Below are 24,602 nucleotides of genomic sequence, written 5' to 3'. Positions count from 1 at the left end.
CTTGTTGGGATTTAGTTTTAATTTCAAGGCATTATGGTCTGAGAATATGCAGGGGATGATCCCAATCTTTTGGTATCGGTTAAGACCCGATTTGTGATCCAGTATGTGGTCTATTCTGGAGAAAGTTCCATGTGCACTTGAGAAGAATGTGTATTCAGTTGAGTTTGGATGTAAAGTTCTGTAGATATCTGTGAAATCCATCTGGTCCAGTGTATCATTTAAAGCTCTCATTTCTTTGGAGATGTGCTTAGAAGACCTATCGAGGGTAGAAAGAGGTAGATTGAAGTCACCAAGTATAAGTGTATTATTATCTAAGTATTTCTTCACTTTGGTTATTAATTGGTTTAAATATTTGGCAGCTTCCACATTTGGGGCATAATTATTGAGGATCATTAAGTCCTCTTGTTGGATAGATCCTTTAAGTATGAGATAGTGTCCCTCTTCATCTCTCACTACAGTCTTTGGGGTAAATTTTAGTTTATCTGATATAAGGATGGCTACCCCTGCTTTCTTTTGAGGACCATTAGTATGGTAAATGGTTCTCCAACCTTTTATTTTCAGGCTGTAGGTGTCCTTCTGTCTAAAATGAGTCTCTTGTAGACAGCAAATAGATGGGTCCTGCTTTTTTATCCAGTCTGAAACCCTGCGCCTTTTGATGGGGTCATTAAGCCCGTTCACATTCAGAGGTACTATTGAGAGATATGAGTTTAGTGTCACCATGATACCTATTCAGTCCTTGTTTTTGTGGATTGTTTCATTGAACTTCTTCTTAAAGGGGAATTTTAAGAGTCCCCCTTAAAATTTCTTGCAGAGCTGGTTTGGAGGTCACATATTCTTTCAGTTCCTTCCTGTCTTGGAAGTTGTTTATCTCTCCTTCCATTTTGAATGAGAGCCTTGCTGGATAAAGTATTCTTGGTTGCATGTTCTTCTCATTTAGGACCCTGAATATATCCTGCCAGCCCTTTCTGGCCTGCCAGGTCTCTGTGGAGAGGTCTGCTGTTACCCTGATATTCCTCCCCATAAAAGTCAGGATTTCTTGTCTCTTGCTGCTTTAAGGATCTTCTCTTTATCTTTGGAATTTGCAAGCTTCACTATTAAATGTCGAGGTGTTGAACGGTTTTTATTGATTTTAGGGGGGTATCTCTCTATTTCCTGGATCTGAATGCCTGTTTCCCTTCCCAGATTAGGAAAGTTTTCAGCTAGGATTTGTTTAAATACATATTCTGGCCCTCTGCCCCTTTCAGCGCCCTTGGGAACCCCAATTAAACATAGGTTTTTCTTCCTCAGGCTGTCGTTTATTTCCCTTAATCTGTCTTCATCGTCTTTTAATTGTCTGCCTCTTTTTTCCTCAGTTTCCCTCTTTGCCATCAACTTGTCTTCTATGTCACTCACCCATTCTTCCACCTCGTTAACCCTCGTCCTTAGGACTTCTAGTTTGGATTGCATCTCATTCAATTGATTTTTAATTTCTGCCTGATTAGCTCTAAATTCTGCAGTCATGAAGTCTCTTGAGTCCTTTATGCTTTTTTCTAGAGCCACCAGTAGCTGTATAATAGTGCTTCTGAATTGGCTTTCTGACATTGAATTGTAATCCAGATTTTGTAACTCTGTGGGAGAGAGGACTGTTTCTGATTGTTTCTTTTGAGGTGAGGTTTTCCTTCTAGTCATTTTGCTCAGTGCAGAGTGACCAAAAACAAGTTGTATTGGGAAAAGGAGAAAAAGAGAGAGAGAGAAAGAAAGAAAAGAGAAAAAGAAAAAAGGAAGAAAAAAGGAAAAAAGAAGAAAAAGAAAGAAAAAGAAAGAAAGGTGAAAAAAAAAAAGGGGGTGGGGGAAGCAATCAGAAATCAAAAAGAAAACAAAAACAAAAACAAAAACTAAAACAAAAACCACGGGGGAGTATCTTCTGATTCTGTACACTTTAAGTTCCTTGACTTCCCCTGGAACTTGTCCGTCTAGCTGGTCTTCTGGGGGAGGGGCCTGTTGTGCTGATTTTCAGGTGTTAGCAGTTGGGGGAGCTGCTGTGCCCCTGCCTGGTGCAGGGCTCAGTGGGGGTTGTTTACCCCGTGAGGCCCCAGGAGGAACAACCGCAGTGGCGGGGCCAGCTCTGGAGCCCTAGAGTCAGCTCCCGTAGTAACCACAGAGCTCCCTGTCTGCAGGGCCTGGAGGCTCCCGGTCAGGGCCGCTGATCTGCTCAGCTCGGGGCAGGAGCGTCCTCGCTGTCTTGGGCCCTCCCGGGCTCTGCCTGTCCTGGGGGAGGCCGGATCCTGGGCTGTGTCCTGGCGCCCTGGGCTCGGGGCCTGCACTGGTGGATTCGGGCTCCCGCCCCGCAGCCCCCTCCGTGGAGCCACCGCCCGAGCCCCCCCGAGCTGCTCCCGCCCCGCAGCCCCCTCTGTGGAGCCGCCCCGGAGCCCCCCGAGCTGCTCCCGCCCCGCAGCCCCTTCCGCGGAGCCGCCCCTGAGCCCCTCCGAGCTGCTCCCGCCCCGCAGCCCCCTCCGCGGAGCCGCCCCCGAGCCCCCCGAGCTGCTCCCGCCCCGCAGCCCCCACCGCGGAGCCGCCCCCGAGCCCCCCCGAGCTGCTCCGGGTCCCCCCGTGCGCGCTGCAGCCCTTAGGGAGCTCGGCACACCCTCCTGGGTGCGCAGTTGCTCTGTTACTGTCCTGGGGAACCCGAGGGCATCCCCGCCCTCCTGGGTCCTGCTCCACCTCCCTGGAGCCCCTTTCCCCCGGGAAGGTCGGTGCAGCTCCTGCTTCTCCGGGACGGGGCTCTCCTGTCCTGGGGACACTCGCCCCGGCCTCAGCCCGGCTCCTCGCGGGGCCCCTCCCCCTCGGAGGCCTTTTGTTTCTTTATTTCTTTTTCCCCGTCTTCCTACCTTGATACAAGCGCGAACTCTTCTCACTGTAGCATTCCAGCTGGTCGCTCTTTAAATCTCAGGCTGAATTCGTAGATTTTCAGGATGATTTGAAGGTTTTCTAGGTTATTTGGTGGGGACGGGTGACTTGGGGACCCTACTCTTCCGCCATCGTGCCCCTCCTCCTCTTTTCCTAATTTCTTGTGGTATAAAGTTAGGTCGTTTATTTGAGGTCTTTCTAATTTGTTAAAATCTGCATTTATTGCTACAGATTTTTCTCTCATCATTGCTTTTTCCACATACCATAAATTCTGGTATATTGCATTTTCACTTCAATTTGTTTCCTAATAATTTTTTATTTCCTCTTGATTTCTTCTCTGACCTGTTGGTTGTTCAGAAGTGAGTTTAATTACCACATAGTTGTAGATTTTCCAGATTTCCTTTTATTTTTTATTTCTAGTTTTATACCATTTACGTTAGAAGACATTATTGATGTGATTTTAGTCTTCTGAAACTTGCCAAGATTTATTTTGTGTCCTATCATATGATCTATCTTGAGAATGTTCCATGAGCACTTGCAAAGATTGTATTCTGCTGCTGTTGATGAAATGTTCTGTGCTTTCTATGTCCATTTAGCGTAAAGTATGGTTCAAATCCTATGTTTCCTTGTTGATCTCTATCTCAATAATCTATCCATTGCTGATGGTATTGAACTACCCTACTTTTATTGTATTCCTATTTCTCCCTTCAGCTCTGTTAGTATTTGCTTAATATATTTAGGCATTCTAGTGTTGGAAGTGTATACATTTATGACTGTTATATTTTCTTGATGTATTGACCATTTTATCATATTTGTATAATGACTTTCGTCTTTGTGACTGCCTTTGACTTAAAGTCTGTTTTGTCTGATCTAAGCATAGCTATCTCCACTTTCTTTTCGTTTCCATTTGCATGGAATATCTTTTTCCATCTCTTCGCATTGAGCCTATGTGTGTCTTTAGAGCTGAAATAAGTCTCCTTGTGGACAGCATATGGTTGGGTTTAGTTTTTGTATACATTCAGCTACTCTCTGCTTTTTTTGCTGAATTTAATCCATTTACATTTATATGTAAGACTTACTACTGCCGTCTTATTGGAAGCTGCCTCCTTCTTCTTTCTTCATTTTTCTTTTCTCTTTGCTTCTGCTTCTGCTTCACCTTCTTCTTCTTTGCCTTCTTTTGGTATCTCCAATCTTTCCCCATATGTTTCTGTCCAACTTTGTAAATTGGTGGCTTACCATGATGATATGCTCAGTCTCTCCATTTTTATTTTTTGCAAATCTACTCTAGATTTTTGCTTTGTTGTTACTATAAGGCTTACATGAAACATCTCATTAATACAACAATCCATTTTATGCTAATGACAACTTATTTTCATTTGCCTTGAAAGACTCTACTCTTATTTATTTGAGGGATAGCAAGAAAACAAGTGTGGCTGGAACATAATAAAAAAATATAAGATGAAGGAAAGCTATTAGAGAATTATGGGGCATAGATCTTTCAGGACCTTCTTTTGAGAGGTTCTGTAATGACTTTGAATCAAGAAAGATGGAGACTTATTAGTAGATCATAGGTAGAAAGATGACCTGAATCTTAAAATGATCCCTGTGGCTGCTGTATTGGGATTGACTGGAAGGCTAGGGTGAAATCAGAGGAATTAGATATATGAAAGTAACTTGGATAACAGTGAGAATCCTAAAGGTAGTGAGAAGTACCAGATTATTATTTAATACTGAGGGATCTGCTGTCCTACTATAACACTGTATCTTGCTAGGAGTCTTGAATGGTACCTTAGAAGAATTACGGAAATAAGGATACAGAAGAACTGTGTTTCTGATCCCAAAACACTACCACTAATATACTTTCTTATTTCAATTTTCATAATACCTCAAGTAGCTACTAGTAAGTTTCCAATCTATTTCTTGTGCTTTAGTTTCTTTTAGGGCAAAAGCAGGCCAATTTTGCTATAGAGCACTGGATAATAAATATTTTAAGCTTTATAAGCCATAAGATCACTGTCATAACTACTCAACTTTGCTGTTGTGGCACAAAAGTATTCATAGACAATATGCAAAAGAAAACAAAAAAGGATGTGTCCCAATAAAACATTACTTGTAGACAATGAAACTTAGATTGCATATCATTTTCACATGTCATAAAATACCATTCTTATTTCTTGTGTTGTGGGTTGTTGATTTGAGGTATTCTTGGTATATTCCTTTTATCATTATGTAATGTCCCTTCTTGCTTCTGGCAAATTTTTGCTCTAAGATCTACTTTATGTGATGTTAATATAGCTACTTTTTTTTTTTTAAATAATGCTTTATAGTATATATTTTCTATAATTTTCTTTTTATTGCTGAATTTGAAGTAAGTTCCTTAATGATAGTGTATAGTTGGGTCATTGTTAAATTTTGTATTGATTTTTTTAAGTTTTATTTAAAATCCAGATAGTTAATGTACAGTATAATATTGGTTTCAGGTGTACAAATTTAGAGATCCTACATTTCCACACATCACCCAGTACTCTTCACAACAAATGCACTCCTTAATCCCTCTCATCACTGATTTAACTCATTCTCCCACCCACTTCCCTTCTGGTAATCAGCAGTTCGTTCTCTATATTTAAGAATCTGTTTCTTGGTTTGTGTCTTTCTTTTTTCCCCTTTACTCATTTGTTTTGTTTCTTAAAGTCCACATATAAGTGAAATCATATGGTATTTGTGTTTCTCTGACTGACTTATTTTGCTTAGCATAACACTCTCTAGCTCCATCTACATCCTTGCAAATAGCAAGATTTCATTCATTTTTATGACAGTAATATTCCATTGTGTGTGTGTATGTACTCCATGTATTGTGTGTGTGTATGTACTCCATGTATTCTAGGCTCATTCATGGTGTTGCAAATAGTATGATCACATCTTTTTTGTGGATGTATAAGATTACATATTTATTATATATGTATGTCATATATGTAAATATGGTGAGTGGGATATGTATATATAATTTTTCTCTTCTTTTTTTAAAAATTTTTTTGTTTTTATTTATTTATGATAGTCACAGAGAGAGAGAGAGAGAGAGAGAGAGAGAGAGGCAGAGACATAGGCAGAGGGAGAAGCAGGCTCCATGCACCGGGAGCCCGACGTGGGATTCGATCCCGGGTCTCCAGGATCACGCCCTGGGCCAAAGGCAGGCGCTAAACCGCTGTGCCACCCAGGGATCCCTATAATTTTTCTTCTTCATTTGTTTATCGATGGATACTTAAGTTGCTTCTATATCTTGGCTGTTGTAAATAATGCTTCAATAAACATAATGCATATATCTTTTCAAATTAATGTTTTTGTTTTCTTTGGGTAAATTATTGTTTCATATGGTATTTCTTTTCTTTTTATTTTTTGAAGAACCTCTATTCTGTTTTCTGCTGGAAAACAATTTACATTCTCACCAACAGTGCACCAGAGTTTCTTTTTTTCCACATCCTCAACATTTATTTTTTCTTGTGTTTTTGATTTTAGCCATTCTGAAAAGTATGAGGTGATATCTCATTGTGGTTTTGATTTGTTTCCTTGATAATTAGTAGCATTGAGCATCTTTTCATGTATCTGTTGGTCATGTATATGTCTTCTTTGGGAAAATATCTAGTCAAATCTTCTGCCCATTTTAAAATCAGATTATTTGTTTGCAGGAGTTCTTAATTTTAATGAAGTCCAATTTATCAATTATTTCTTTCATGAATCATGCCCTTAGTGTTATCTCTAAAAAGTACTTGCTTTTGTAGCACATATACTAAAACATCATTACCATACTGAAAGTCATTTAGCTTTTCTCTGATGCTATCTTCTAGTAGAGTTATAGTTTTGAGTTTTATATTTAGGTCTACGATCCATTTTGAGTTAATTTTTGTGAAGCATGTAAGATACGGGAGAAGATTTTTTGTTTTTAATGGATGTCCAATTGTTCTAACATTATTTGTTGAAAATAATATCTTTGCTCCATTGTATTACCTTTCCTCCTTTGTCAGAGATTAGTTGACTATATTTATGTGGACTGAGCGGTCTGTTCTGTTCTACTGATTTGTCTCTTTGCCTACCAATACTACACTATCTGGATTACTGAAACTTTATAGGCAAGTCTTGAGGGTGAGTAGTGTCAGTCCTCCAACTTTTTTCTCCTTCAATATTGTATTGGCTATTCTGGGTCTTTGGCTTCTTCATATAAATTTTAGAACTAATTTGTCAATATCCACAAAATATCTTACTGGGATTTTGATGGCATTGCATTTAATCTAGAGATAAATTTGGGAAGAATTGACATTTTGATAATATTGAGTATTCCTATTCATGAACATGGAATATCTTTATATTTATTTGGTTCCTGTTTGGTTTTATTTATTAGAGTTTTGTTAGTCTTTGTTTTTAAATTGGTGCATTTAGAACAACAGTTTTTTGTTGTTTGTTTTTATGGAAATGCAAATTTTCATAGTTCACTTGAATGGTATGAAAGGCATCTCAATTGAGTCTTTCTAGGAGAAGTCAGAAAAGGCTTTCAAAGTACTGTTCCTCCTAACCCTTTTTCTCTGAACAGCAGTGGTGGTTCAGGTTTAGATGTGATAAATTTTATGAAGGAGAGGACAAAGATCAGCCTTTCTTTTTTGTATTCAACTCTATTTTAGTTAGTGTTTTCTTTGTTTGCATGTGCAGAATCTGTCCTTGTAATACTCTCACTAATATTCATATCTTTTCATTATTCATATCTTTCCACCTTTTATCTTTTGGAATTTTGTTTTGTGACTGTAGAGCTTCAGACTGAAATATAAATTTCATAGTGTGTTATTTCCAAGGTTTCCTGTAATCTGATCCTATGATATTTTATCAACATTGTTTTCCTTTGTTTCTCTTCTGTAACTTAATACTGTAACCAAATGAACAATTTTTTTTCCTTTGCCCTTACTCTTCTATGGGCCTCTGATATACAATCTCCTTGCCCCAAAACTATTTGTAAATGAAAGAAGTACTAGAAAAATGTGGAGGAGAAGAGATGGAAAATAATCTCTCAGTGTTCAGAGTGGCCAGATAATTGAAAGTATCAGTGCAAATAAAGAACCCTGGTTGTTACAGAGGAAACTGAGAAACACAAGTGGAACTTACCAGCTGCTACTGGACCAATTACTAAAAAAGAAAATAGAATATATTATTATTTTTAAAAATTTTGTACTCAGTTCCTATTGAAAATCTACTTGGAACACTGGAAAAGGGACTTTTGGGAAACAAATCTTATATGAATATGCTATACCTTATTAATTGAATATTAACTGCACTTTAATAACCTAAATATCCAGGCGATTTTGGAAAGCCTGTTGGATGGGTTATAGGAGTAAAGCTTACTTTTCCTAATGAAATAATTATTTTAACATTCTTAACCATACCAAGGGTCACAATCTTGCAGGAAACTGGTTACCAGTTAAAGGTTACTAACTTAAGTTCCTTCTTCATTTTCTTTTCTGTCTTTCAGCATTCTATCTCCCTTTCAAACCTCTATCACCATGTCAGTTATCATCATATTTCTTTTTGCAGTACAGAAAGTTTATTTGTAACTATCAATTTAAGAACTGTTGTCATGATAATTTTTTCTGTGTTTCTTTTTGATAATCTCTGAGATTTAATCAGGATGCTAAATCTAGCCTAAGAAGTAGCATAAGTAAGACATGTAACCCATGTAAGATGATAGTTCTTTCATGTCTTTCAAGGATGGGGAATAGGGTAGAGTGAGGATCAGTTATAATAGCAAATGAGAAATTCCAAAAGCTTCAATCTCCTGGTCCTCTTTAATAATCCTTTGGTAGTTATCTTTATTTAGAGTAAGCAAAGTGGAATTGAGGTTAGCCCCTCTTCCTTTTCTTATCAATTTTTATGAGAACTTAAAACTCTTCAGGAGCTAGCAATGATTATTCAGATTTCACTCATTTTACTTTTCTTCCCACTTCAATCTCTTATCTCATTATGTCTTTGTTCTATTATTCACTTTCCAGGTTTTTTTTGTTTTTTAATATCTGAGCTAAGTTCATTACTTTGAGAAATTTGTTCTATTTTTTCATGAAAAGTCCATATTATGCCTGTCCTCTTTATCCTTTGCATCAATATATTTTTCATTTAAAATCAGTAATTTTAGGAAATGCAGAAAAATCTGAGAGTGAAGAGATGGGAAAATATGCCACTTAAGTTGCATTTACAGAAGTGATTACAGCCCATGAGATTTCATGCCCATGAAAGCATGAAACCTGAACCTTATGGGAGTCCACAGGATACTAGAATTGCCAAGAAACAGTATTGATAAGTTTAGGGGGAAAAACAAAACAAAACAAAACTTTAATAACCTAACACAAAATTTAAGCTTGTAAAAATTCAGTTACTAATCATATTCTTTATAGCAGAAATGGGAAAGAATTCCTGAAACTATATTACTTTCTAAGAAGGAAGCTGCAAAGAAATATGATAAATCAACTCCTCCATTATTTTGTTCAGTAACCTTGGGCAAAGGGCAAGGCTGGAGGCATTAATATACCCCCAACTTTATATAAACTGCAGGCAACAGAGTGGTGGGGGATGGTGTGCAATAAGAATTATTGTTGTTATTAGGAGTTATTAATGTCTAGATATTAGTTTCCAGTTAGTATATCAAATATTATTTCACACAATTATTATTGATAAGTATTATTTATGAATTTTGAGCTAATAGTGACTTATGACTGTTATTACAGGGATTTATTCTTTGCTCATCAGTTATTTAGAAAAGAGTTGAAATACAGTTACTAGGAGAAAATGGCTGCCCTTTGTATATGAGGCACAGGGAATATGGAAAGCTGCTGAAAGGCAGCTGCTGAGTTTATATAGAAAATCTCATCCAAGTCAAAGTCATACTTCCACTGGGGTCTTGAACAGAATTTGTCTTAATTCTAGTGCTCTTAATTATTGTAAGAATGAACAAATGTTATATAATCTGGTAAAAAATACCCATCTCTCTCACAACACCTAAAGTGAATGCACTAGCTTATGTCAACTTCAAAGTTCTGACTACCAAAGAAAGGATTGAACTACTAGAGGTACTTCAGAATCATGTATCAAAAACATAAAAATAGACAGCATAGGGAATATAGCCAATGGTATTGTCTGGTGACAGATGGTAGCTACACTTGTGGTGAGCATAGCATAATGTACAGAGCTGTCCCATCCACTTTGTTATATACCTGAAATATCTGTACACACCATTGTGTGTCAACTGTACTTTAATTAAAAAAAAAAAGAAACAAAACAGACAAGTAGATCTTCTCTGGAAAGATTACTTTAAATGAGTAACTACTATGGTCTTTCTGAGTAATTGAGTTAGTGAAGTCATAATCCTTTAGTAACTAGGATATGAAAAATTAATTCTGTTTTATGTGGTATTGATCAGGATGGGGAAATATACACAGTTCTTAGGAAATTGGGAAAAATTCCATATTCAAAGATAATTTTTGAAAAAGTATTTCTCTTGGAAATCATCCACTTGAAAAGTATGCAAAAGTAGACCCTTTGAAGCCTAGTAGGAGGAAGGAATCAGATGTTGACTGAATTGAACTTAGCTCTCCCAATTTTCATGCCCTTTCTCTTTTGGCTGAGTTTTGATTTCTCTGCTCTTTCTCACTCTTCATTTTTAGATTTCTCTGGTGGCTTGATTTGTTGATAAAATATTTAAACTGTCACCAGTGTTTGTTTTCCTTTATTTTAATTTTTTTTTTAACAGTAGAGGTTTAGGCTTTCCACTGATTTATACATAAATAAATCAATTGTTCCAGTAATATGGAATAAGGACAATAAAAACATCACATTTAGAGAAGATAGTAGAGATAACACAAATTCAAGTTTTAGAGAAATTACTTTACCCAAAGCCATGTTTGGTTAAGTGTTCTGGCTGGGATCTGAACTGAGGTCCATCTGATTCCTTTATTATCCACTGCAATATATTACCTTAGCATTTTTTACAAATTAATACATGCAATTGGTTTTATTATTTAGAGTTATTCCTTAGAGCATATGTCTTGAAATGGAATTATGAGTTAAGATACTGTATTTCATTGTATCTTGCAACATATTTCAAGTGTGCTTTCCAAAAGGAAATTTCCAAATTTACATAAATTTAAATGGGATCAATGATGTATAAATGTATAATTTTTACCAAAGCATTGCCGACATTACTTATCATATTTAAATTTTTCTTTTTATTAGGTTAAAAATACTACTTCAGGGTCTTAATTTTCTATCATTTATTTATCTATTTACCTAGGCCTTGGGCATATTATAGTTTCTAAATTCATCTGTCATTTAAAGAGGTATTAGATAATGGGGAGGTAAAGGGGGTTGAAAATATCAACGTGGAATCCTTTATTTCAGGGAAATTTTTCTAAAGAACACTGGAATTAAGAAATAGATGAATAATAACTTACCAATAGGTACTGGAGTAACTGGCAGAACAACATGAAATAAAAATATATTAACAGAGTTTTTGGATAAAAAATAGTTTCCTTCTTACTTTTTCCAATGTATTAGTAAAGAGATCTTTGGAAGACCCCAAACCTCCCCAAATAAAAACATCCATGATGAAATAAGAGGGATTAGCATTTCTTTTGTGGTACAAAAGTAGTTTCAGTCTGATGTAACTGGGTTCCTTATATTTCAATTTAGTACAAAGGCAGAGTAGGCTAGAACTTAAGTGCTTATGCCAATTGTTTTTCTTTCTCATCTAGTATGGAGGATTTAAATCCTGCAGAGAACTTTTAAACAATAGCAAATTTAAATGCTGATTGCAGTTATTTTCTTTCCTGTCCTTACACCTAAGATATCTTCTTGATTTATCCTCTTTTATTGGTACCTCCACATTTGTGATATCCCACCCTATATATCTTTTCCTGTTAGCTGTATGGCAAATTTTATTTATCATTAAAAGCTATTTGAAGTTGTTTTTAGAAAACAAAATGCTTCTTTTATATTTATTCTCTTAGTGAAATGTTTATTCTTTGTTGAGTAATTAACAACCCAGCAAGTTGCCAAGAGGGAGAGGAAATATTTATAAATACAAGCATGGAATGGAATTGGTCAGTTAGGAAAATTATCTCCTTACTTTGGGATCCCAATTTGTACCAGATTTATGAAAAGAAAAGAAACTTACTGATAGGTACTGCTACATGGACTAAAATCCAAACACAAATTGTTAGTATAGGTTGACACTGATAACAAAATTGACATTGACAATAGTCTTACTGCTACTGTTTGCAGATAGGAATTTCTAGAATGAAAAGGGAAAGCAAGCTCTGGACCTTTGACATGAGTTACTTTGTCTCTCTTTTCCAATAGTAACACAGTCATTTTGAAAAAGTGGCAAAGAAGTTTCATTTTCCTTTTATCATGCAGTTTCTTTCAGAAATTGAAATACCACAGAGCTGGAAAAGCCTCATTTCCTACAAATTTTGCTTCCATTTTCATTCTACTCCCTTCTCTTATTGCTTATGTGTTTTCCCATTTTTCTCTGTAATTTCTACTTTATATTTAGTTGAAAATGTTTTTTGTTGATATCAGTAGAGCCAATCCAAGTAGATTGAATGTTAAGGTCTTTCATATTCAGAAAAGGATTTGACTAGTGGAGCCAACCCCAGAATTGATGAATAAGATATAGAACTTACCTGGCTCTTCTTGTTTTACTGCAAAAAAGAAATCAAATAAGTGAGTGAAAGATTTCTGGATGAACAGCAGAGTTATTTCTCAAACTTTATGCTAGAAGTTTTAGAAATAGGACTTCGAGGGACCACCAAATTCTGTATTTAGAATCAGTTCAATATGATGTGAGAATATCTTCAGATTGTTCTGCTAATGCCCTCTTAATTTGAGTGCCTTTTTGGAAAGAAAGGTTAAGAGTGGAATCATTGGGAGATGCTATTTCTTCCTTCTAGTTTCTCTGCTAATTCAAACTGTTCATTGACTGGTAAGATTTTTAAGTCACTTATATTTTGTTTTCTTATTGTTATTCCTCTCTTCCCATGACTTCTTTGAAATGATGGCATTGGTTTATCATGACCATTCATGTGACTCTTGCTTTGCTAATTACCATTCATTATGTCAATTTGGGAAAGTTTTCTTTTTTCCCTATAAACATACTTGTCTTAGGGCTGGATGACCATATGTCTCACCATTTGACTGGGATGGAGGCACTGCTGGACCTTTAGAGTCTGGATTTGAATTCCAGCCTCTGTTGCTCATAATTGTGGGATCATAGGCAAGTTACCTAGTCTCACTATCTCATTCTCTTTGTAATAGCAATAACAATACTTATCTGATATAATGTATATGCGTATATAAAGCCCTGAGTACAGTGCCTGGCACATTGTAATTACCAAATAAATTTTATTTGATACCATATTAAGTACCAATTAGTTTCAATTATAGCCTTCAAATGAACATTGATAGTTGAAAATGGAACAAACTACCGGAAATAGGAATAGAGAAACAAAAAATTAGAAGATGAGGAATGCTTACAATATTGATGAAGCACAAAGTCAGAAATATAACTCTTAAATCTTGATACATTCACATTAAAACAGAGCACAAAAGGGCCTCTAGATACCATAAAAAAAACATTTATAACAATATAATTGAGAGAAACATGGAACTTACTCTTAGATTTCTCTGGTCTTGCTTTAATAAAAAAGACAAATAAATTAGTGTGGTTGTCTGATAAAACAGAAACACATTTTCACTGATGTCATTCTAGGATGAACATCACACACTGAACAATAGTGAAAAGGATTATTAAGCAGGGACCACTTTGCCTTGGGAATGTTCTAGAAGGAAGGATCCTGAGCTAGTGATGGAGCTCACTTTTCCTTTTTCCCTCTAGATCCCTGATTGTGTGAAGTCAGGAAATGTGTCATATCCCACTCTATTTTAGTTGAGCTACTTTCTTGGTCCTCCTTTGTCATTTTACTTTTCTAGTCTTCACCCACAATCTCTGTCTCTGCAGTCCTCACCATGGTTCCTTACTTGAATTGCCCACTCTGTCACTTTGGTGAGAGTAGGTTTTATTTCCTCTTCATTGAACTCCACACTTAGCATGGTCTCTGCAACAGCAGGTACTTAACAAATGTTTACTGAATCATGAAAGAGATTCTCCCTACTGTAGCCAGCATCAGAGTGCTCCTCCTTTCCCTCTGTTCTCTTCAAGCAACCACGAGGAAGATTTTGTGCCTTATAAGTGAAACAGGGATGGGGCATATGAAGGCATGCAGTGATCTCTGCTACAAGATTCATGAGGGTGAGCAAAAGAGATTGCTGGGAGAGGGGTGACTGTATGACATTCTGTGCCTAAACTCTAGAAAATTTTTAGTTGTAAGATTTTGAAAATTTGATCAGGCTAGGAAAAATAATTTCAATGGTTTTATTTGTTTTTTGTTTTTATTTCATAGAGGTGAAATAATAAATTTTTGGGGCAGCTTGTTCTTTTGTTCTAGAGAATCACTAGAAAGGGCTAGGTGTGAAAAAGCAAAGCAGGGATAATGTGACAAAGTAAGATTTGAAAAGGAGTTATCTGATACACTATTACCCCAAGCAATCAAAATACATGTAAAAATGAAAATACCACACAGAAGAAAATTGTTTTCTAAGTATGAATTTGGGTTGCAATAATGGTGAAAACTATTCCTTCAGTGGGTAAAAATGTGTGTATGTGTATTCTTGTTCACAATTGACTAAGCAGCAATTTCACTGAAGTAGTGTTGTGAGGCTGCTATTTTGGGGCTCAGGTTATAAGTATCAGTATGAAAATTCAATTTTTCATTGAACACAGCACCCCAAGGCACTTTGAGATGAGTGTTTTTTTCAGAAGGCAGCGCCTTGATAAAGAACGGCATCACTCATGGAAGTAAGTGGGGCTCCTTCAAATAGCCTCATGGACAGTGAATAAAATAAGAGGAACCAGAAGTTTGTTCTGGTAGACTAATGTGTAAGATTGTGTCATGACTCTCTGAGAGATTCTCAGAGCTTGGAGGACCAAGATACATTGCAAGAGAGGCTGGATCTTTTACAGGTGGACATATTGGTGATCCATAGCTAATGTTGCCATGATCACCTAGGTCCTTAGGACTTTACAGTATTATTGTCTCATTTGCTTTCTTTTTATTTTGAGATATTGAAAAAAATAATAATCCCTCAGAAATCAATAATCATACGATCTATAATGTAACATTTGTCATTTTTGTTCACAATTTTTCTTTTAAGAAAGAAAATAATATAGGGATGCTGAAAACCCTTTGACTTGAAATGAACCACCCCAGGTTCATTTTCTTCCCTCAATTATGCATTCAGTGTGTATCAAATAATTTTTGAAAGTACTTTCATATATATGTCGATCCTTCAGCAATATGATGCATTGTTTCCATAATTTCATTTGTCTGTTTTATAGTTCATGGAATTTCTTTAAGGGGGTTATTGTGAATATCTTGTCCAATAGTCCATAGATTGTCATTTCTTTAGGGTCAGTCATTGGATTTTTTATTAGTTTCCTTTGATGGAGTCATATTTCCTTGATCATTTATGATTTTTGTGGCCTTGTGGTGGCATCTGCATTTGAGGGAGTAAGCACCACTTCTAGTCTTTACAGACTGAAGTTGACAGGAAAAACTCTCTGGCATTCAGGCCATAAGAGATTCTGGGTCTGCCCTCTTGGGCCATGTATAAGCTTGCTATTAGAGTTTTTGGGAAAGTAGGTCTGGTTCCTGGATTAGCAGGTAGGTAGGCCTATTTTTGGGTACATGGAAACCAGCCTTGTACCTGGGTCTGCTGGGTCAAGTCTGGGGCCTGTGTTCACTATGGTGGGCCTGGTCCTTGAGTCTGTGATGAAGGGATTGTGACCTGGCTCAGCTCAGACAGACCTAGATCCTGTGTCTACAGCTGCCAACCAGGCATTGGTAACCATTGGGCTGTTCCCAGCATCTGAGTCTGTGGAGTTTGGTCTCATACAAGGATGGGCTGGAGCCTGTCTTCATGGGAGTGGGTGTGGCAGCTGGGGCTGAGGGGGAAATGGCCTGGTGATAAGGTTATCCTGGAGCCTTGGGGATAAGTGGGGAGTCTGATTCATGTGAGTTCATCAGGAGCCTGATGCCATAGGATTCAACCAGTACATGCCAGAGTGAGCTGAGGACTCTCCTCCCATAATTGTATCTCTCTGTGCTGGACCATTTGTGCATGGAAGAGGGGTGATATGAGTAATATGAATCTATCCCTCCTACCTTCCTCAGTGGGTCTTTTCTTATTTCTGCGCTTTACCCAGGTTCTATAGCCTCTCATCTGGAATCCTTGGCTCTTGTGAAGATATTATTGCATATGGATAGTTATTCAAATTGATGTTCCTGGGTCAGACAAGTGCTAGAAATTTTGTTGCTGCAATTTTACTAATGCCACTCCTCATTAACCCCACTGATTAGTGTACTTCCACTGATTAGTTTATTCCTGTGCTAAGACCACATGTGTTCAATCAGTATTCTTTTTAAAACGACTTGATAATCAAATGAAATAACTAGGGTGAGCCTTCCCTCTTGAGAACACTATGTTTGTAAATATGTTATTTCTTCTTAGATTCTTTTTTTTCTTTTTCTTTTTTTATATAAAATTTTAAATAGATTATTTTATATAATTATATGAATTTCTTTTTATATGAATTATAGAATATTTTCTTTTCTTTTTTATATGAATCTTTTTTATTTAAAAACAATCCTTTTGGGGATTTTTATTTGAATTTTATTGAATTGTAAATTGGTTGAGAGGAGAATTAACATGCATATTGTTATTGAATTTTCCTATCTTTGAAAATGGTTTATCTATTTATTCAGGTCTTATGTTTTTAAAAGGTATTGTCAAGAACTGGAGGCATAGTAAATACTGAGAAACATTTTCTCTTTCTCTCTTTAAGTTGTCATGCTTTCAGGGAGACATGATTCAGAACTGGCTCACAATAAAAGACATAGCAATGTCTATTGCAATCTACAAAGTTATAGTCAGTTTGCTCATTATTATCATTAGTGAATAAATGAATTCTGCATGATAATTATATATTGACAACAGTCATTATATATCTGTCTATATCAGCATTGTAAAAGTCGACACTTAAATTATTTCTATTAGGGAGCTGGCAATATAGAGCAAATGGGCTTTGGGTTTTATTTTAGGACCCAGTATATTGATCAATGTAAGAGTAGACAAGACCATTTAGATGGTTGGCCTGTCTTTCCTCCCTCCTTCCTTCCCACCCTTTCTTCCTTCCTCCTTACTTCTTCTCCTTTCCTTTCCCCTACCTGCCTCATTTCCCCATATTCTCTTTCAGTTTATTTCAGGATACGAGATTTTTTCCATCTCCGGTAATATCAAGACTCAGGCAAAATTGCTGAACTGGCTAGGTTAAAAACAAGGTGTTCCATTTGACTTCTCAGTTAAATTGTCTTCCCTAGAAGAAAATACATTTTTTAGAGGTTTATTCTTATGTTTATTCTTGTAAGTTTTGTTTCTTTCGTGAATAGTATAATTTTGTTTTCACATTACATTTTCAAAATTGTTGTTGCTGGCATAAAAAATGTTTTCAGTGTTGTTTTTGCATTTAGCAACTTTGCTGACTTTATATTAAGTATTAGTTCATTTTTTTGTAGTTTTTTAATGCAAATAATCAATAGTCTGAGAATAATAACGAACATCTCCCTTCTCTTTGTGTCTTTATAACTCTTATTTTTGTTTTGCTGCACAGGCTGGTATAAATTGGTAGCAGTAATCTTTTTTTCTTTTTTTAAAGATTTTATTTATTTAATCATGAGAGACAGGGAAGCAGAGACAGAGACAGAGGGAGAAGTACACTCCCTGTGGGGAGTCTGATGCAGGGCTCGATCCCAGGACCCTGGGATCATGACCTGAGACAAAGGCGGACACTCAGCCAGGTGCCCCGGGAGTAGTAATCTAGTTCTTGATTTTGATTTGAATGGCAACGCTTCTACAATTTTGTTTTTTAGAATGATAAAGGAATAAATCTCCTTTATTAGATTAAGGATTTTTTTTTAAAGATTTTATTCATGACACATACAGAGAGAGAGAGAGAGGCAGAGGGAGAAGCAGGCAGGGAGCCCAACGCGGGACTCCATCCGGGGTCTCCAGGATCAGGCCCTGGGCTGAAGGCGGCACTAAACTGCTGAGCCACCCGGGGTGCCCAAGTATGTTCTTATCTATTCCCTTTTAAGGAACTTTTTATTTCTTGCTAATAAGAGTTTTGATTAGGATTCTGTGTTGAATCTTGTAAAATATTTTTTCTTTATAAATGATCATACTTTTTTCTTCTTTTATCTATGAATTTAGCAAATTTATTGATAGATTTTCTATAATTTATATCCTGGTTATGAGGCATTAAAATTCAATATCACTGTGTTTATGATGAGTGTATCATTGTACCTTTTGTTTAGGATTTTGTATCTGTATTTCTAGGTAAAAGATGTCTATGCATTTTTTAAAAAAAGATTTTATTTACTTATTTATTGAGAGAGAGAGTGAGAGAGAGCACGAGCAGAGGGAGGGGCAGAGGGAGAAGCAGACTACACGTTGAGCAGGGAGCCCAATATGCGGCTCAATCTTGGGACTCTGGGAATATGACCTGAGTCCAAGGGAGACGCTTAAGTGACTCAGTCACCCAGGCACCCCTTAGCATTTTTTCTTATACAATTGTTGCCTTGCCTTGAAATCAAGGAATCATAACATCATAAAATAAGCTGAAGTAGATTTCATTTCTTTCTTATTCTTTGGAACAGGAATTGCTTTAAAGTTATATACTTCTAGTCCTCAGTGGATGCTTTTGATTTGAGGATTTAAATCTCTTTTCTACTGGAATGTTGTTAATTACTATTTCTTAAAAATATTACTTGGTATTAATTCTCTGAATTCTCTGAATTCCTATTACACATGACCTTCTCATTACACCCAAGCATTGTTCTTTTCTTTAATATTTTTAATCTCTTCATCTCTGTGTACTCTTTTGAGAGATTTCCTCAGTTCTATCTTCCAGTTTACTCTTTTTAGATGTGATTAGTATAATACTTAACTATTACTGAAACAACTATATATTTACATACCATAAATATTAAAATATCATTTAATTATCTATTGCTTCAATTTCAGTAACAGTTTTTCATTTCTAAGATTTAAGCTTTGTTGTTTTTATCTACCTTTTCTTTTTCCGAAATACCTTAAAAAATATATTTTCTTTATCTTTTTTATGGATAGTCTTTCCTTTATTTCCCTTTAGAGAAGCCAAGACTTATCAAAACTCTAGCCTTTAGTTCCTCTTTGATGCTATACTAGCTCCACTATATGCTATATGCTGTATTATCTGCCTTATCTTTCAAGAAAATGAAAATTTTCTTTGAGAATAAAAATTTTCTCCTTAACGTCTCCAGTTAGGCTTTTGTTCCCATCTACCCTATCAGGATTACTGATGACTTCTGTCTTATAAAATCCAATGATCAATTCCCAGTCCAAAACTTTATTTCTCAGCAGTTCTTAATGTAATTATTCATTCATTCATCCTTTCTATCTTAAAATACTCTGAATTCTATGACACTCTCACCTTGTTTTTTTTTTTTCTTTCTGCTTACTTTATATGCCAGATATTTTTATGCCAATATTTTGGCATATACTTTATCAGATATTTCTCTTCTTTCCAACCTCAAAATTGATGTTCTTGAGCTCAATCTTAGCCATCTATCTTTAATTGGTGATCTAATTTAGTCTAGTGGTTTTAAATGCTAACTATTGTGCTGATCACTGTCAAATTTATACTTTACCTGACTTCTCCCAGTAGCTTCAGACTCAAATATTTAATTGCTTTTTGATACACAGTATATGCTTGGATGGGGAACAAAATGTTGAGGGGGGCCCTTTCCTATTATCCCCAAATTGACAATTAGTATCAAAAATTTGAGAAAAAGAGTTTATAACCTCCCATCTCCTTCTTGACCCAGCTGAAGTGAGACAATCCCTCATGAAGAGACTGGCATAGCTGTGAAGTCTGTGTTCCCAGACACAATGGGGAGGGATTCCTAGAATTGTGCAAATGCATATCTGGTTCTCTCAGGTCTTAACAAATGGTGTCTAAATTAGTTCTCTGGTACCAAATGTGTCTTTCCTTTCAATCTAAATAAGAAAACAACTCTAAGGGGAAGGAGACTTAAGGCAATCTTCAGAGTTGTGAGTAGTTGACTAAGGAAAAGTGTTGTGGGGGAGGAAGGCATACTGATATCCTTTCTGAAAGCAAATGAGAAGGACTTCAAGAGATTTGCTTGCAAAGATTGGGATGTCTGTGGGACAGGATGTATAGCAACTTATCACTTGGGTAAATGTCTTCAAAGTAGATTTGCTGATTTGTTTATGACTATTTGAGCATTAGGAAAAGAAAATTGGAGAGAAGGAACAGTGCCCAATGATGAGGATGCAGTAGAGCAACAGGTCTTCTTTTCTTTTTTCTTGTAGCAAGGAGGCTTGAGCTTCAGAAGGATTGAATGGGCATTGAAGCCATACTTATATAAGACAAACTAGATTTTAAACCAAAGACTAATAAGAGATTAAGAAGGGCACTGTAGCTTTTTATTTTTTTTATTTTTTATTTTTTATTTTTTATTTTTTTTGCACTGTAGCTTTTTAAAAAAGGAGTCTATCCAGCAAGAAGATCTAACAATTTTAAATATTTATGCCCCTAACTTGGGAGCAGCCAAATATATAAATCAATAACAAACTTAAAGAAACTAATTGATAGTAACACAACAATAGTAGGGGACTTTACCACCCCACTCACAGCAATGGACATATCATCTAAGCAGGAGAGCAACAAGGAAATAAGGGCTTTGAATGACACAGTTGACCAGACTGCCTTAAAAGATATATTCAGAGCATTTTATCCTAAAGCAGCAGAATACACACTCTTTTCAAGTGCACATAGAACATTCTCTAGAATAGATTATATACGGGGTCACAAATCAGGCCTCGACAAATACAAAAATACTGAAATCATACCACTCATATTTTCAGACCACAATGCTATGAAACTTGAAGTCAACCACAAGAAAAAAAATTGGAAAAACCACAAATATATGAAGGTTAAAGAACATCCTAATAAAGAATGCATTAGTTAACCAGGAAATTAAAGAAGAATTTAAGGAATACTTGGAAGCAAATGAAAATGAAAACACAGCAGTCCAAAACGTTTGGGATGTAGCAAAGGCAGTCCTAAAAGGAAGCATATAACAATACATGCCTTTCGCAAGAAGCAGGAAAGCTCTCAAATGCATAACCTAACATTACACCTGAAGGAGCTGGAAAAAGAGCAGGAAATAAAACCTAAATCTAGCAGAAGGGAAATAATAAAGGTTAGAGCAGAAATAAATGATACAAAAATTTTTTTAAAAGATGGAACAGATCAATAAAACTAGGAGTTGGTTCTTTGAAAGAACTGACAAAATTGATAACCCCTTAGCCAGACTTATGAATAAGAAAAGAAAAGGGACCCAAACAATAAAATCATAAAGGAAGAGGAGAAATCACATCCAACACTACAGAAATACAATTATGAGCGAATATTATGAGTAATTATATGCCAACAGATTAGGCAATATGGAAGAAATGGTTACGTTCTTAAAAACATATAAATGACCAAGACTGTATCAGGAAGATATAGAAAGTCTGAACAAATTCATAACCAGCAAAGAAATTGAAACAGTAATCAAAAATTTCCCAAAATAAGAGTCCAAGGCTGGATGGCTTCTCAGCAGACTTCTACCAAACATTAAAGAAGAGTTAATACCTATTCTTCTGAGACTATTCCAAAAAATAGAAATGAAAGGAAAATTTCCTAACTCATTCTATGAGGCCAGCATTACCTTGATTCTAAAACCAGACAAAGACTCCACTAAAAAGGAGAATATAGACCAATATCCCTGATGAACCTGGATGCAAAAGTTCTCAACAAGATACTAGCAAATTAAATCCAACTGTATATTAGAAGGCTCATCCACCACAAACATGTGGGATTTATTCCTGGGTTGCAAGGGTGGTTTAGCACCTTGCAAATTGATCAACATGATAACACCACATTGATAAAAGAAAGGACAAGCACCATATCATCCTCTCAATAGATGTAGAAAAAGCATTTGACAAAGTAAAGTCTCCCTTCTTGATAAAAACTCTCAAGAAAATAGGGATAAAAAGAACATACCTCAACATCATAAAGGCCACATGTGAAAGACCCACAGCTAATATCATCCTCAATGGGGAAAAACAGAACTTTTTCCTGAAGATCAGGAACACAACAGGGATGTCCACTCTCACCACTGTTGTTCAACATAGTACTGAAAGTCCTAGCCTCAGCAACTGGACAACAATAAGATATAGAAGGCATCCAAACTGGCAAAGAAGGAGTCAAACTATTTGTAGACAACATGACCCTCTAAATAGAAAACCTGAAAGACTCCACCAAAGAATTGCTAAAAATTATACATAAATTAAGCAAAGTTACAGAGTATAAAATTAATGTGCAGAAATCTGTTGCATTTCTATACACCAAACAAAGCAGCGGGAAATCAAGGAATCGATCCTATTTGCAATTGCACCAAAACAATAACTTATCTAGTAATAAATCTAACTAAAGAAGTAAAAAATCTATACTCTGAGAACTATAGAACATCTATGAAAGAGGACACAAAGAAATGAAAAAACATTCCATGCTCATGGATTGGACGAACAAACATTGTTAAACTGTCTATATTACCCAAGCAATCTATACATTTAGTGCAACTTCTATCAAAATACCACCAGCAATTTTTACAGAGTTAGAACAAGCAATCCTTAAATTTGTATGGGACTACAGAAGACCTCAAGTAGCCAAAAACAATTCTGAAAAAGAAAAAAAAAAAAAAACTGGAAGCATCACAATTCCAGACTTCAAACTATATTACAAAGCTGTAGTCATCAAGACAATATGGTACTGGCACAACAGCAGACACATAGGTCAATGGAACCGAATAGAGAACCCAGTAATGGACCTCAACTATATGGTCACTAATCTTTGATGAAGCCATAAAGAATATCCAATGGAAAAAAAGACAGTCTCTTCCACAAATGGTATTGAGAAAGCTGGACAGCTACCTGCAGAAGAATGAAACTGGGCCACTTTCTGACACTACACACTAAGATAAGTTCAAAATGGATGAAGGAGGGCACCTGGGTGGCTAAGTAGTTGAGTGTCTGCCTTCAACTCAGATCTTGATCCCAGGGTCCTGGGATCAAGTCCCATACCAGGCTACCCTCAGAGAGCCTGCTTCTGCTTCCTATGTCTTTGCCTCTCTCTCTGTCTCTCATGAATAAGTAAATAAAATCTTTTTAAAAATGGGTGAAAGACCTAAATTTGAGACAAGAAACCATCAAAATCATAGAGAAGAACAGAGGGAGAAACCTCTTTGACCTTAGCCATAGCAACTTCTTACCAGACACATCACCACAGGCAGGGGAAACAAAAAAATGAACTATTGGAATTCATCAGGATAAAAAAACTTCTGCACAACAAGGGATACAATCAACAAAATTAAAAGACAGCCTACAGAATGGGAGAAGATATTTGCAAATATCTGATATTTGCAATATATCTGATAAAGGGTTAGTATCCAAAATCTACAAAGAACTTTAAAAACTCACAATCCAGTTAATAAATGAGCAGAAGACATGAATAGACACTTTTCGAAAGAAGACATCCATATGGCTACAGACACATGAAAAGTTGCTCAGCATCACTATCATTAGGGAAATACAAATCAAAATTACAATGAGGTACCATCTCACACCTGTCAGGATGGCTATAATTAACAACACACAAAAACAACAGTTGTTGGTGAAGATGGAGAGAAAGGGGAAGCCTCTTGCACTGTTGGTGGGAATGCAAACTGGTGCAGCCAATCTGGACAACAGTATGGAGGTTCCTCAAAATGTTAAAAAGAGAACTACACTGTGACCTAGCAATTACACTATCTAGGTATTTAGTCAAAAGGTAGAAATATACAGATTTGAAGGGATATATGCACCCTGTATACCATGCTGTTTATAGCAGCATTATCAACAATAGCCAAACTATGGAGAGAGCTCAAATGTTTTTTGACTGATGGATGGATAAAAAGTATATGGTATATATACACAATAAAATATTACTCAGCCAGCAAAAAGAATGAATTCTTGCCATTTGCAACAACATATATTGAGCTAGAATGTATTATGCTAAGTGCAATAAGGCAGTCAGAGAAAGACAAATACCATATGATCTCCCTAATATGTGGAATTTAAGAAAGAAAATAGATGAACATATGGAAAGGGGGTAAAGAAAAAAAAGAGAGAGGGAAACAAGGCATAAGAGATTCTTAATGATAGAGAACAAACTGAGGGTTGAAGGAGGGAGGTGGATGGGGGATTGGCTAGATGGGTAATGGGTAGTAAGGAGGGCATTTGTTATGATAAGCACTGGGCATTGTAAGGGATGAATCACTGAATTTTACTCCAGAAATCAATATTGCACTGTATGTTAATTACTTAAATTCAAATTTTAAAAGGTGACATATATTATGATACGAAAAAAA

General features: G+C 36.1%; 1 protein-coding gene across 1 annotated transcript in view; it reads right to left on the bottom strand.

The window, feature by feature from the left end:
* Positions 1-24,602, bottom strand: part of TSBP1 (testis expressed basic protein 1) — a 194,843-nt gene that overhangs the window by 122,850 nt on the left and 47,391 nt on the right. The window contains exons 22-26 of the mRNA XM_077902617.1: positions 13,585-13,605; positions 12,597-12,614; positions 12,086-12,106; positions 11,364-11,381; positions 8,032-8,052 (exon numbers count right to left, since the gene is read on the bottom strand). Of these exons, the coding sequence (XP_077758743.1) occupies positions 8,032-8,052; positions 11,364-11,381; positions 12,086-12,106; positions 12,597-12,614; positions 13,585-13,605 (99 nt within the window). The remainder of the gene's footprint in view (positions 1-8,031; positions 8,053-11,363; positions 11,382-12,085; positions 12,107-12,596; positions 12,615-13,584; positions 13,606-24,602) is intronic.

Source organism: Canis aureus, chromosome 7 (assembly GCF_053574225.1).
Source record: "Canis aureus isolate CA01 chromosome 7, VMU_Caureus_v.1.0, whole genome shotgun sequence".
Taxonomy (NCBI): Eukaryota; Metazoa; Chordata; class Mammalia; order Carnivora; family Canidae; genus Canis; species Canis aureus.
Note: the sequence above shows the minus strand (reverse complement) of the source record. Positions and strands in the feature narration are given on the sequence as shown.